Below are 15,836 nucleotides of genomic sequence, written 5' to 3'. Positions count from 1 at the left end.
GATCAATACTGACACCCTCTATACTTAGCACATAGCCGTGGCCTGCTGTCAGAGAAAAACGCTACTGATTAATGAGAACATGACTGTTGGGTTTTATGCTACATTAGTCAGGGAGACTTGACCTTGATCTGTAAATGTCAATTCATTAGCTTTAGCAAGAAAGCAAATGTGACAGCACTCAACATCTACACAGCATACATACACTAAGGGCCAGATTTACAGAAGGTTTGCGTGAGTAAAAACGTGTGCAAACGTGATATTACCAGCAAATTACCACGTAAGCTGATCTACTGCAACAGCATCTGTATTTAATACGTTTGAAAGGAAGGTGCAAGTGTTGCGCCAACATGGCTGCAGTTATCATTGCGAGAAGGAGACACAGGCGTAATGAAAGAAGATGCAGAGAAATTAAAGATATTAGATAATATTATTCTATATCCATATCCATTCTATATCCGCGCTGGTCATAATAGCGACACAACCCATTGTAGGTATCGGAGAGGGAATGGGGCGTACAGGGCCAGGGACAGGAGATCGCGGAGCGACCAGGTACGCTGCGGACGGTTGGTGATTGTTCCTTCTGGCTGGATGAAACACGATCTGCTGGCATTTCCTTGCGTATGGGCAAAATCACACAGGCCTATTCTAAAATGCTCATTGTGGGATGACAAATTAAAGCGGGCCACAGTGAAGAAGGTAGCAGAAGCACAAAAGGACAAATAACAAGTCATTAACGTTGGGCAGGCTGCACACTCTCCTGCTGAAATGCTGAGGGGCTTCCAGTGGAAGTTGAAGCGGGTCAGAAGACGGAACTAAACCACGGTTCACGCAGCCTGTGTGAGTCAGGGGTGATAGGCTACATAGTAGCCTAAGTCCACCCCTCAGAATTCCCATGATGCATATTGGTGAAGGGAGTTTTATTAAAATTAGCTAATAACTTTGCCACTTGTTGTAAATACAAATGTTACTTTGTGATTGGTGTATTTTTAAAAAGTGTCTGCTTAGAATATAATGTTTTAGTAGGTAATTGTTATTGTTGTGGTAGTTTACCATTGAACGTAGACTTTGTTAGTTGTACTCAAGCGCCCATACTGTCCACATTTGTTGAGAGTGGATATGGTGTGTGTGCCGGTTCAAGCTTGCTAGATGATGATTAACGGCAGGCCAAATAACCCCGCAGGCCACCGGGATATGGCCCGGTTCTCCCGATGGCCAGACTGTCACTGAGACGCGCTGAATGAAACAAACCAAGGTTTTTACGCAGTGGATGCTTTCTTCCTTTCCGACTCTCCATTGCCGGAAACTATTAAAGTATTTCAAGTATTTCTGATTCTGAAAATACACTAACACCCCCGCACACAGAATTGCATGTCCTTCTATTAGATGCTGAAGAAAAGATCACAAAACCTGTTTATCTTCAGACACAAGTTAATTCCTTTCACAACACACCATTTATAAACCCTTTCCCTTCAGAAACCTATTTAAAAAACAAAGAGAGTGTGTACAAATGGCTGTAGTAACATCTCAGCATACTGTCTTACTGGCTACGATAAGATTGATCCCACACTGGGGAAATTCTCTTGTTACAGTAGCTCTAGATACAACATGGTAGATAAGAAAAATACACATAGGATAAAAAATTTCAATTCGAATTCAATTGAATTTATATAGCGCCAAATCACAACAACAGTTATCTCACAGCGCTTTTCATAAAAGAGCAGGTCTAGACCGTACTCTATGATGCTATTTACAGAAGCCCAACAGTTCCCACCAAGAGCAGGCACTAGGCTGAATCAGCTGAAGAGTCTTAACGGACTTTTTCAAGCAGCCTGATAATAAGGAATTGCAGTAATCCAGCCTAGAAGTGACAAATGCATGGACTAGTTTTTCTGCATCATTTTTAGACAGTATGTTCCTGATTTTCGCAATATTACGTAGATGAAAAAAGGCGGTCCTTGAAATTTGCTTAATGTGAGACTTAAACGACATGTCCTGATCAAAGATAACTCTTGGAGGCCAGGGCGATGCCATCCAGGGAAACTATATCAGAACAATAACTTCAGTTTTATCTAAGTTTAAACTTAGAAAATTACAGGTCATCCAGGTTTTAACATCCTGAAGGCACATTTGAAGTTTAGCTAACTGATTAGTTTCATCTGGCTTGATCGATAGATATAACTGAGTATCATCTGCATAACAATGAAAGTTTATGAAGTGTTTCCTGATATTATTGCCTAAAGGAAGCATATATAAAGTGAACAGGATTGGTCCGAGGACAGATCCTTGAGGAACTCCATGACTAACTTTGGCGTGCATGGAGGACTTATCGTTAACATGTACAAACTTAAATCGGTCTGATAAATAGGACTTAAACCAGCTTAGAGCGGTTCCTTTAATGCCAATGAAATGTTCCAGTCTCTGCAATAGGATCTGATGGTCAATGGTATCGAATGCAGCACTAAGATCTAATAAAACCAGTACAGAGACAAGTCCTTTGTCTGATGCAATAAGGAGGTCATTAGTAATTTTCACCAGTGCTGTCTCTGTGCTATGATGAGCTCTAAATCCTGACTGAAAATCCTCAAATAAACTATTGCTCTGTAGAAAGTCACACAGCTGTTTAGCAACTGCTTTCTCAAGGATCTTAGAGAGAAATGGAAGGTTAGATATAGGTCTATAGTTGGCTAAAACATCTGGATCAAGTTTGGGCTTTTTCAGAAGAGGTTTAATTACAGCTACTTTAAAGTACTGTGGTACATAGCCTGTTGATAAAGATAGATTGATCATATCTAGTATAGAAGTGCTGACTAAGGGTAAAACTTCTTTAAGCAGCCTAGTCGGGATGGGGTCTAAGAGGCAGGTTAATGGTTTACATGAAGAAATTATTGAAGTTATTTGGTAAAGATCAAGGGAAGCAAAGCAGTCGAAACATATATCTGGTTTTACAGCTGTTTCTAAGGGTGAGTTTGGAGATAAGTCAGTGCCAGTTGAGGGCAGGTCATAGTGAATTTTGTTTCTAATAGTTATAATTTTATCATTAAAGAAGCTCATGAAGTCGTAACTACTGAGAGCTATGGTAATAGTTTAGTTTATAGTTTGGGAATTTTTCTAAATGTAATTGAAAAATACAATATATTGTAGGAATTGAAAAATAACAATAAGGCATTCATTTTTGTCCTCTATGGGGGACATCGCATTGAGGCCTCTATTTCAAACACCATGCCTGTAACCTGTTTGTCCTAATGTACTGTGTAGAGTACATCCTGGGTTTTTAAGTGATGTCAGACAAATGGGTGTGGGGCAAACATAGCAAATGTTCTGTCTTTTCAAAATGGTGGAAATCACAGCATTTGCCATATTTTTAAGAAATAGAGCACTGAGTGAGGCAGACAATATTTGCAGATACAACATGTTTCTTTGTGTCTCAAAGACCAAGAATTGTCTTCTGATGCATGATGTGTTCATCACGTTGTACATGTCTCATCCTTAGTTTCAGATCTTTACCCGTTGAGTATTTTTAAGTAGTAATATTTTTAGTTTAAAAAAAGTTGCTTAAAATTGAATATTAATTTTCCATGATGAAATGTGTTTTATATTGTTTTCTATTAAGTGTAATAGAGATGAATAGCTAATGAGTTCCTATAAATGCCCAATTGATGGCTTTTAATATCTTTTTTGCTTCAATTGAGACCTGATGTCCCCTTCAGGACATGTGAAAAAACATAATAAAAGAAATTTGAGGAAAGATATTTGTGTGACATATTTCTCACATATCAATTACTGGAATTATGGAAACGAAATCAAAATGCAATATTTTATGCAGATTACTGTATAAAATATTGCTGATGCCACCACAGTGTCATAGAATGATTTTAAGTGTCCTGCACACACCAAAGGATTTCAGACTTCTCAGAACATGAAGACGACTTTGGCCCTTCTTCACAACATCTGTGTTGTTGGACCAGTCCAAGTGTATTGTTGAGGTGAACACCCAAATATTTGTATGGTCCCACCATCTCGATATCCAAACCCTGGATTTTCACCGGTGTAGTCTGGGGCACCTTCCTCCGGAAGTTTACCACCATCTTATTTGTCTTGCTGGTATTGATGTGAAATTGGTTAAGCTCACACAAGTCGACAAAGTCTGCAATGACGTCCTGATTTTCTTGATCATTCCCTTTAGGTGCATGCATCACAATGGCAGTATCATAGGAGAACTTCTGCAGGTGACAGTTGTTTTTATTGTGTCTGAAATCTGATGTGTACATTGTGAAGAGAAAGGGAGCAAGCACCATCAAATTAGCATTTCATTAACTGGAGTCCTGATCAACACTACTTTGTGAGGAATCACAATGAAGACAGCAATCATTTCAGCAGCAAGCCATCAATCAGAATCCAGAGAGGCAAGCGAGCAGATTGCAGTTAAGAAATACAAAGGCAAAATAATAGGACACCTTTACATACAGCGTCTCCACCGACATGTCCGCCTGAGCCTCACATAGGATAGGGAGAGATATGCTTTTGAATATTTAATAATTGTGTCACAACACAAATTAAGTAAACCAAATGAGACCCATAAAAATATGTCCATGTTGGTTGCCAATTGTATCAAAGTGGGTTTAAGTTCAGTATTTAATTGTTCAGTCATCTCTGCAGACATTTCAGTCCCTGTCATTCCTCTCTTGCCTACCAGCCTTCCTAATATTTTTCCTTTGCCAATCACCCATATATACAGTACCTGGCCCACAGCATTTAGTAATTTGTGCATTCTCACTGTACATACCACTCCAGCCCTGGTCTCCAAACCATGTTTTGTCAAGAAAACACACGGGAAATGTGAAACGGGAAATGAGCGAACCTACACGTGAAACAGCTGTTGTTTGTTATTATAAAGATAGCAATTATAAAGACAAAGAATCTGGGTGAAAGAATGGATTAGCACACGCAGGTAGCAGGGATTGTCTGAGCTACAGAGAGAGTTGAGGGTGAGTAAAAAGTGTTTTAAAGTAAAAAAGTAGCTGCCTGCTCAGCCAGCTGCCTGCACTCATTGGCTGGATGTGGATGTCGAGTCCGCTGACTTCTCCAAATGTTTGGCATGCGAGATATCTGACAGACGTCGTTGATGTGTCAGAAATGTGTCGGGGAGCCGTTTTGATGCATTGTTGAGTAGTTCACACATAACGACTGGCAACTGCAGATCAACTGCTGATTTACAGCTCACAATTATTTGTTTTACCATGGTTCTGCACCTCTGGACTGTGAAAAAGTTACTGTAAAAGATTATGTTTGATGACATTTGTCTTTGTTATTTACTTGAAATGTTTGATCTTTGATTGATGGAGTAATGAGGGTTTTTAAATCTGATAAATTCATTTATTTATGTTATAATAACACAGAGAAATTTTCTTACTTTTTTCTAACTAAGGCTATTTTTTACATCTGATAAATGTCCTTAACTTGAATACATAATCAAAAAAAGAGACAGTTATTTAACAATAAGTTAAGGAGTAGTTATGTACAGTCTTAGAGTTGCAACTGGCCCTTGGTGAAAATGAGTTTGACACCCCTGCCCTAAATTGTCCTTAGGTGTGAGTGTGACTGGTTGACATGTGTGGCCCTGCGATGGATTGGCGACCTGTCCATGGTGTACCCCGCCTTTCGCCCAATGTCAGCTGGGAAACAACCAAAATTAATTAGTTGTTTATCCAGCCATGTGTGTGTTGAACTTTACTAGCAGGTCAGGAACTTTGAAAAACAACTCATTGAATTAATTAAATACATTAAAAATCTATCCTCTTTGGTGCCCCTTTTGGCTGGCCATTGCCTTTTCTGTCTATGGGTTCTCCCAGTGGGCATTTAGGAACTGTCTGACTATGAAGCAGGATTTTACTGAAAAAGAACAGCCATTTATAATGAAGACTTAATGCTGGTCATTTAGGATAACAACCTATTTAAAGAGGTCATATTATGCTTTTTGGCTTTTCCGCTCTCCTTTATTGAGTTACATATCTTTTTTGTGCATGTACTAGGTTTGCAAAGTGAAAAAGCCCAAAGTCTTTCCCAAAGGGAGTTCCCATCTCCCACAGAAAACTCTGCTTTGAACAGCCTGAAAACAGCTTGTTTGTAGTCCAGCCTTTACTTCCACTTTCTTGTGACGTCACAAAAAACATGCGTCATAATGCTCGCCTAGCAGCTGGTCAGACACTCCCTCAAAAACACAGGTAGAAAAACACAGTGAGCTGCAGCACACCTCTCCTCTCCCTTCCAAACATTATCATCCTCCAGTCATTCAATCGACATAAAGTTGTTACCGTGATGTAGTGCACAGTTAAAAAAACAAAAAAACTCACAACTCTGAAACTCTTGCTCCAGTCTATGTTGCTAAGATGGTAAGGGGAACATGTACAGCTGAACTGAAGCCGTGTTTAACAGTTTTTCAGGACCCGCCCTACTCTGCTTCTGATTGGCTAGTAGTCCTTAACTAGGAACTGGCATGTGCAGCTCCCAACAAAGATCTTGTAGAAGTGCAATGCATCACTCCATAAATAAAACGGAGCATTCAACACACAGAGGGAAAAGAGGGGCTGCAGCAGTGTGCAGTATGACAAAAAATATGGTGTGTTTTTTTTTTATGGTGTTGAAAATGAAACCATGTAAACCTGTTCTGGTACAACCCCTAAATAAAATGATGAACCTGAAAATTAGCATAATATGACCACTTTAACACACACACACACACACACACACACATCCCTTCTCGCTCCTTCTCTGTACCCTGAGAGCCAAATGCTTAATTGTTGCAGTAAGATTGGGAAGAAGGTTGAAAGATGCATGGCACCAAATGTTTTATTCAGTGTGTACAGAATTTAAGTCAGTTGGAGCACCCTACGGCGTGAAATACGGTGGCTTTGAGAAAGCCTGACAAAGTATTTGATGCACAAGGTACCCTTCAGCGCCTTTTTATTATTAGGCCTTCAGTGTCCGTTTGAAATGCCTTTAGGTTTAGGAAAGATCATGATCATGGATTTCACTATACATTTCTCACACACACACACACACACACACACACACACCATTACTCACCAGTGCGGGTGTTGATGGTGAAGAAGTTCTGTGGGTTTCCGCTGGTTATGCGGTAGTTGAGCCTGTCAGCAGCGGAGGGGGGTGTGGCGTCAGGGTCCTGGGCCTGAATCTGGATCACAGAAACATCCCGAGGAGAGTTCTCAGACACTGATGGCCGGTACAGTGGTTCTGAAGTCAGTGGGGCGTTGTCATTAACATCCTCCACCTGGATGTACACCTCGACAATGGTGAACTGGGGAACCACACCGTGGTCGCTGGCATACACTGTTAGCCAATAGGACTCCTTGGTCTCACGGTCCAACATATCAGTGGTGTAGATCACCCCTTGTGGAGGAAGAGATGAAGACAGAATTTCTTTCTATGTAATTGTACATTATCTAGACATGGCTTCATGAGAGTGAACTGTACTGTACACCTAGTGCAAGAAAACAATCCCATACAAAGCAACATCAAAACATTTTTACTGCATCAGCACAGCCCATTACTTTTATTTTCAGTCAGAATAAAGAGGAATTTCACTGTGTAATTTCCTTCTAATGTCAGAAGTCCTCAACACAACAAGGACATATATAATGTGTTAGTGAGGGAAGAGAGAGAGGCGACCACCATAATGCACTAACACGGGGATTTGGTGGAAAGTAGTTCTTAGGTGAGTCTTTCTTAAAAGTCATGCTACTTCTAAATCTTTTCAATGCTGTGAGCACTACAAACTAAATTCTGACCAACTATGTACTTTTCTTTTTGCATTCATCCAATACGTCACAAAACCTGGACATATAAAACCAAAACTATCAGCACAAATGCATTAAATTACAATGAAGTTGGTCTTTTAGAATTTGGCTGTTCTTGCTGCTCCAAGAAACTTTGCTTTGGTTGTAGCTGAAGTTTTGCTAGAAAGTCAGATTTATACACAGGTGAAATAAAAATGTACCTACACATTGGGGCTACAGCGGCTACAGATATACTACATTGCGAACACAAGAATGATGATTGGGCAGCATGGGCTGCTTGTGTTTTCTCCTCCCGTCGTAGCACATCGTAGTAAACTAGATCGATACTGGAATATCATGTCAGTATATTAGGTCTCTGCTGGATTACTTTGGTGCAAAATGACATGCAGACGCTGCAATGATGCTGCAGACCGGAGGTTGATCAGCTGGCTCTCTGGTGCGGCCAGAACAACCTGGAGCTTAACACACTCAAAACTGTGGAGATGATCGTGGACTTCAGGAGGAGCCCCCCCACTCTGGGGGGATGGGCATTCTATCCAGTAACTACTTATAAATGTAGTGAATTTCAACCCAAAATGTTGTCACTTCACCTCAACTATGGAGTATTATGACATAAATACACTGCTCAAAAAATGTGAAGCAGTAAGGGAACACTTAAATCACACTTGAGATCTTGATGAATTAAAAAGTTTGAATAATTCGTTGAGAACCAAATGACTTAGCAACAGTCAGTGGAAACTAAAATCAACAACCAACTGATGGCTGGATAGTAAAGAGATCACAGGCTGATCCAACCTGCATGACTATCATCACAGCAACTGATAATGTGACTCAGTAGTGTGTTTGGCCCCCATGTGCCTGTATGCACTTCAATCTCTGGCTTTTCCAGGCTGTATGTCGACTCAGTTTCCGTTTGATGTCAGGGGAACATCAGGGCCAGTCAGTCATCATCCATGAACTGCCTGCACACTCTGGCACATCGTCCTGCATCAGGAGGAACCCAGGGTCCACTGCAGCGTAAGGTCTGACAATGGCAATGAGATTCATCCCAGTACCTAACAGCAGTCAGGGTACCGCGAGCCAGGGCTAGCTATGTTTGTGTGACCCTCCAAGGATATGCCTCCCCAGACCATCACTGACCTACCGCCAAACTGGTCATGCTGAATGATGTTGCAGGCAGCATAACATTTTACATTTTACTCATGTACTCATGTGCTCATGTGACAGACGTGAAATGTCTGTCACAGTGTGAACCTGCTTGCATCTGTTAAGAGTATTGCCAGGTCCGCCGCGTGTTCTCTGGCGAATGCCAATCGAACTGCACAGTGCTGGGCTTTGAGGACAGATACCACTAGAGAACATCAGGATTTCATGCCACCTTCATGGAGTCTGTTTCTGACAGTTTGTTTCAGAAACATGCACACCAGGGGACCTGGGACACCTTGGGAACAAATATACTGTGACAGATATTCTAGACTCAGGGTTTACTCATGCACTATTTACTCAATATAGACGCCTAAAACCATTGTAAATAGAGTAACCCATTAGTCATATACTAATTATTCTCTTCATATTTATCACATACAGTGCCTAGTAACAATCTGACCTGTATATAGTTTGTGGTCCAGCTCTTGCCTGTATATAATACCTGTTTAATAATAGTTATAAAAGTTAATAAATCGAATAAATTGAAAATCTTGATAACCAAATAATTTATAATTCATTTAAGTAATTTTTCAAGCAGAAATGCCAAAAGGTCTCTAGTTCCAGCTTCTTAATTGTTAATGTTTTCAGGTTTTGGACTCTGGAATAAAACAATTTCAAGACATCACCATTGGCTTTAGTAATGAGTTTTTTTCCCACTATGTTTTTTTACATTAAAAATAAAATTCTGTGACATGTTACATTAAATAGACAAGACTATTAATTGAGAAAATAACTTATTCACTGATAATAAAAATAATCAGTTTCAGTTTCAGTTAAAGTTTGCTAAGATTAGTTTAGCTTGTTACTATTGTATAGTTTCATGTCTATTTGTGTCAAACGGTAAATTTGCACTGCTTTTTGATAAGTTGAATACCGTGTATCTGTCAAACAAAGTTGTTTCTGATTCTGTATACTACTACTACTACTACTATTCTGGTTATAGCGGCCAATAACTTCTGTAATGTACATATGGACAATTGAGTACAAGTAATATTTGTATTTGTATTTAGATGGAAGTTTAAAAAAATCTGATTCTTCAAAGACCCCCACTAAAAACCACTTCTGCAGCAAAGTCCACTGTCCATTCATAAGATGAGCAACATCCACTTATAGTTTATAATCATGGGTTTATAAATACACTTCTTCCATTCATTGCTTTTTGTTGAATGTTGAATGTTCAAGGTTCAATGTTTAACTGTAATTAATTCAGAATTGCTGTGCTGTGAATTGCTGTGCTGTGTTCACTCTGCCTCACTGCTCAATCATCTCTGCCTCCTTCTGGCTCTTTGGCTGCACTACAGTTAGTAGCTATGCACCATGCTACAACATTGCTTTTAATTGCCTAAGCTCCTGCTTAAAAGGCTGCTTTTCAATTAAGAGTGTGGAATTAACAAATGTCACAGGAGTGCTGAACATAAAACTCACAATACAGAGCAGAAACAAAGCAGAGCTGCAGCAAACAACTGAAAACTGAATGATAGAGAATGGAAATGTGGTGAGTATGTTACAATCTGTGAGCTATGAGCACTACCCCAAACAAGCACAGTGATTCTGATGCACATATCAATATCAATATTAAAGAGTAAAAAGAAAGATGATATATTAGAATTTTTGATAAGGATCCCAGAATAAGACATTTTACAGTTTAAAATTTGAATTCTAAAGTAAACTTCAGTGGAAATTTTGTATTAGTAGTAATAATGCAATGAATGTAATATTAATGCTAGGATAGTAAAACTATTAGAAACTATTCGGAACCTTAAAAACACTAAATGAAAAATGTGTGCTGGGGGAAAGCCTGTATTATGAACATAAAATGAATTAAATAGATTTTTGAGTTTAATTTTCACATACTAATTAGTTTTACCAATCATTTTGAGATTTCTGTACTCTATTGTTACTTATTGGTCAACATATGCAGCAACAGGACATATCTGTGAAAACCTGACAATAACATCAACAGTGGAGGAAGAAGTACTCAATTTTCATACTTAAAGGGGTATTATGTAGTTTTCAGCGGCCAATAGTGGTGCGGTTTTAAGATAGCAACCAGGCGTGTGCTCGTACGTGTGCTCGCTTGAACTCATAAGCGGTCATAATCCGAAACGCAACCACTTTCATACAGAAATACCACAATAAACGCATGAACACCAGCATGCAGGCTGTGGCTTTTCTCCAGACATTTTCAGGCTCTGTTACTTAAACGTTCCCGTCTCAAAGGCAGATCAACACCGGTGCTGTACCTTTCCAATCCTCCCGGAAAGAAGGCAAAAGTGAGAGCGGCTACAGACATACAGGGAGACTGCTTCACACAATATACTGGAAACTCAGGTAAACCCCTACTGCAACGTTACAGTTACAGTAATAGTTTTATCAGCTGCAGGTTGAACTAAGCCATGCTCGTTACATGATCACGGTACATTTACTGCATTTAGCCGACGTGCTACATCGTTAGCTCGCCTGCTGCTTTCAGTAGCTATCTTTACTATCTGTGTATCTTTCACCGGAGGCTCAGCAATGTCAGCACAGTTAGATGTATTGGATGATAACAAAACGGGTAGTGAGCTGGACTGAATATTATAACAAGATTGTATCACACTTTATAACATTTAGACCACAGTAAGTAAGTTTACTGTAGTGTCAGTGGATGGCTCTTACTCTGGGTTGTATATTATGTGGGTCACGTTAGTTACAGCGACTGAGAGGTGGAGAATTGTGTACCTGAGTATTGGTAAAACCGCAATAAAATTTAAACTGAACATTGTGAAGCAAACAGCGGCAGGTCCGAGCTACTGTAGCATTAGCTGGCTGCTCCTGGCTGCATCCCTATAGGCTAACGTTACTAAACAAATCGCTCCACATTAGCTTTTTGCCGTTACATAATTTCTTGCAGGCTAATACACAGGCTACACAGGATAGTAAGATGGGTCGCGTTGGTGAAGTAATATGGAAAGCGATATAACTTTGCACCAGATAATGTTAGCAACTGCTCGGCATTAGCCAGTGAGCTAACGTGACTTTCTCTGTGTTTCTCCAGCTTTACTAATGCTCACTTAGTTCTTACTCGACATCAGCTGAACCTGTTTGGTCTGATGGGCTTCAGCACATGAACCTTTACTGTTTTACTGTTTTGTATCCTTACGTGGAGCTTGTGTTTTGCTGTGAGCTGGTTGTTTTATGGTGTTAGTGGACTGCATGTCGTTAGCTGCCGTGTTGTTGCTGTAGTCTGTGAGAGGCTCGGGAGCGCGCACAGAGCTGAATCCAACCCGGAGACCTCACATTCAAAGCAGAATAGTGGCTGATGCAAGCAACGGAGAAAACAGGCATGTGCTTCATTTCTAAGTGAGTTTTGAGCCCACTGACAATAAGGCAATGAAACTTTGATTTATTAAAATCAAAAACTTACATATAGCCCCTTTAAGTAAAAGTACAGATACCACATGAAAAATGTTACTCAAGTAAAAGTAAAAGTCTTCCAGTATAAACCTACTTAAGTAAAAGTAAAAATGTACCTGGTTTTAAAAATACTTCAGTAATCAAAAGTAAAAAGTACTACACATTCAAATCTCTTGATTTTACAAAAAGTGACCTATCTTTTTAAATTCACTCAAGACAGGTGTGAATACAGCATTATTAATTAAAATTATTAAATGTGATTAAGTAAATCACAATATGGAAAACTGAGTCGCAAGAGGACAAGTGGATATTTCCTATATGTGGGGAGGATCAGAGCCCTTTAAAGAGAGAGTCGCGTCATCTACGTTCACTCCAATGGACCATTTTTTCACAGCAATGGCGGATCATGGAGCATCTGAATGGTTCCCGGAAGTTAGCATCAAATGCTAGCAGCGCAGCGGAGCTGCAATAGATAATGCTATCTGGGATGAACGTTTGAAAGGTAAGACGTGTAAAAAACAAGATTATATATTATTAGCACAACTGAATGAAGTTAACACGTGCATTAAAAGATGTTAGTGGACTTCCCCCACTAAATTAGACGATTTAGGGACATTACGGTTAACAAATTAACATACTGGCAATGGATAAAGTTAGCAGCACACTAAAGAGGGGCAGCTTATTAATTTATTTTAAAATACATATTTTGGGGGGGTGGTATTTAATTGTGTAAAAATATATTTGTGGTGCATGTATGAATAAAATATTTCAAAACGTTAATTATTTATTTGGGGGGAGTTATCCCTAACACTAAAAGTAGTATAGCATATTATAAAAACAATCTTCATTAATTATATCAGAGCAGTAGACTCTGCAAGGTGGAGGAGCAGTGATGCTAAAGAGTACTGAGTGGACCATGGTGACAGGGACGTGCACAGGGGGGTTGCTCTGGTTGCCCGGGCAACTGCCCGTTTGCCTTTCCTGACTCAAGTTGCCCTTCCGAGAAAAAAAAATAAATAAAAAAAATAATCGCGATCGCAAAGCCTCATTCACTTCCATTCAGTAGGGGAAGAGCAAACTCTGTTTAAGTGGCTGCACTGCTGCAGCGCTGCCTGCACGTCAGTCGATTCTGTTCCCTACCGGAATTCCTGTTTCCTTCCTTTATGCAATCATACTACAACAAATCATGCGTAGTTTTGCCCAGTTACCATACGTGATACGTACCAACAGAAGTGAATACGAGCTAGAAGCGCAACTGAATGTACGGGAAGCCAAAAGGTTAAAAAAGGATTGTATTTTTTTCCGAAATCTAAGCGTTTTTTATTTAATATTTTATTAGAAGCGAGTTTTCCCCATCTGTCAATTCAATCTAGATTATTTATTTTCAAATAAAAAAAAAAAGGAAAAAAAATAAAAAATAATAATGATTAAAAAAACAATAAACAATAATATAAGGAACTCTTTTTCTCATATGTATTTTGGTGACATTTATATTGTTAATACATTTTGGATACTGTGTTTAGTGCCTTTTTTCAGGTCAGAGCAACTGCCCTTCAAAATTCCTGTGCACGTCCCTGCATGGTGAGATAAAAAACAACACATGATTGTAAGTGCCTATTATACCATTTATAAGTAATCATACTTAAAATGTTTTTTCATTTTCTTTCCCTTCTCTCAGTGTCTGCTTCCTGTCTTAGCTTATGAGCTTATTTTCCACACAACAATTCAGGTTTATTTACCCACATTAATACATCATAGTGGCTGAATGCACCATATTGGTGAACACTCAATTCTTACTGGATATCTTTACTCTAATTACATAATTACTTTGTACAAATTCATATCACATCATCATCAGAGTTCAAGTGTGTGAGAACTGTTTGAAAAAATAAAAACATTCACTAACTAACAAAATATCTAGTAACTGATGCCAACATCAGTTTCAACATTTAACAATCCATAACTTTCTCAATCAAACCTGTAGCCTTTTACAAGAAAGGTTGAATTGAGAACAACTGGACTTCTTCTACAGTTGCTTCCGATTCAACCATGACTTGGATGAATCTTTACAGATGTGTAGGTTTGTCTAACCCTTTCTCTTGTTCTCCCTCTCTCAGCACAAGAATCACAGGGGGTTCAGGAATCACAGGGGGTTCAGGAGCCTGAAGATGATCTGCAGTGATGTTTTTAATAAACCAAACATAAAGCCAGTGATGTGTTCTTTCTTTGTGGAAAAAGTACCTCACATATTTTTTCTCACATATTTTTTGTTGTTAGCCTCTTTAGTGATGGTAAAGTTGCTCCTGTTGACCTGAGTCAACCATTTTTTCCTCCTCTCCATGTCAGCTAGGAAACATTCGTACTCCTTTTTCTGACTGACTGCAGCAGCATCTCCACACAGCACAATAAACCGTGGTGTAGACTATTGTAAGACAATTCACAGACACAAACCACTTAACATGCTGTTTTCTGAGTTTCTTGGAGGTTTATTAAATTAATACATGACAATCATTGATAGTCACCTGTCTGTTCTATCTGAAGTCATAAAGATTTCATTAGTCATTAATATCAATTAACCCTGGTACCATGGGATTACTAAAAGGAATGAAAGAAAGGTAAATCTGATCGGAATTTTTAACGTGTTTTCAAGAGGAACACACTTCCAATGTAAGGTTGGCCAAAAAATGTCCACAAGGTAGGTAGCTGTTATTGTCAAAAATATATTTCCTCCTTTTAAAAAAAATAGTAATGTAACTACATACACGTGTCACTGTGCTGTGCAAATATTGTACGCATTTATTGTATAAATTACCAGAAATCGCTTAAAATCGCTGTTTTGTCGTTTCTCTCGCTCATTTTGAATTGCCCGCCTAGGACTTCCAGGAACTATCTGCAGTCACCATGAACCACGTGACGTTCTCTCTTTAAAGGGCTCTGGGGAGGATAGGTCTGCGTTATTGCTCCGCTGTGACTTTAGGTATGTAAATAAGGAACCATGGAGGTGGAAACCAAAACTAACTGAAAACACTTGTGATCAGGCAGAAATCTCACCACAAATCCACAGAGATGTTAACTTCAGCACCACTGATAAAGTGCAGCTCACAGTCCCAAACAGAGCAAGGCTGGCTTCAGCTAGCTAGATGTTAATATTGGAAAACTCAACCAGTTAAGTTTCTTCTCGGTCACAAAATGGCTGCGACTCACAGTGCAAAAACAGAGCCACACCTGACACTGCAATGCTCTTGCTACAATCCTCCCCCTTGAATGGAAACCTCTTCTAGAAAAATCCAGTGCTGGTTAAGGGTTTAAATGGACTTCTGTGCACTAACTCCGTCCTCATAAAGCCTTTAAAACTGGGGGTCAATCTGCTGGGTCATTTGGTGGAGCAGCATCTGTTCCATTAGGGTCTGGCTGTACATC

General features: G+C 39.3%; 1 protein-coding gene across 5 annotated transcripts in view; it reads right to left on the bottom strand.

The window, feature by feature from the left end:
- The window catches only part of fat3a (FAT atypical cadherin 3a), a 322,007-nt gene that overhangs the window by 177,063 nt on the left and 129,108 nt on the right, over positions 1-15,836 (bottom strand). For all 5 annotated transcript variants that reach the window (XM_038693326.1, XM_038693323.1, XM_038693324.1 and 2 more), the window contains one exon: positions 7,084-7,407. In XM_038693326.1, the coding sequence (XP_038549254.1) occupies positions 7,084-7,407 (324 nt within the window). The remainder of the gene's footprint in view (positions 1-7,083; positions 7,408-15,836) is intronic.

Source organism: Micropterus salmoides, unplaced genomic scaffold, assembly GCF_014851395.1.
Source record: "Micropterus salmoides isolate LMB-PRFRI ecotype aquatic unplaced genomic scaffold, ASM1485139v1 Ms_hic_scaffold_3, whole genome shotgun sequence".
NCBI lineage: Eukaryota > Metazoa > Chordata > Actinopteri > Centrarchiformes > Centrarchidae > Micropterus > Micropterus salmoides.
This window is presented reverse-complemented; position numbering and strand designations above follow the sequence as displayed.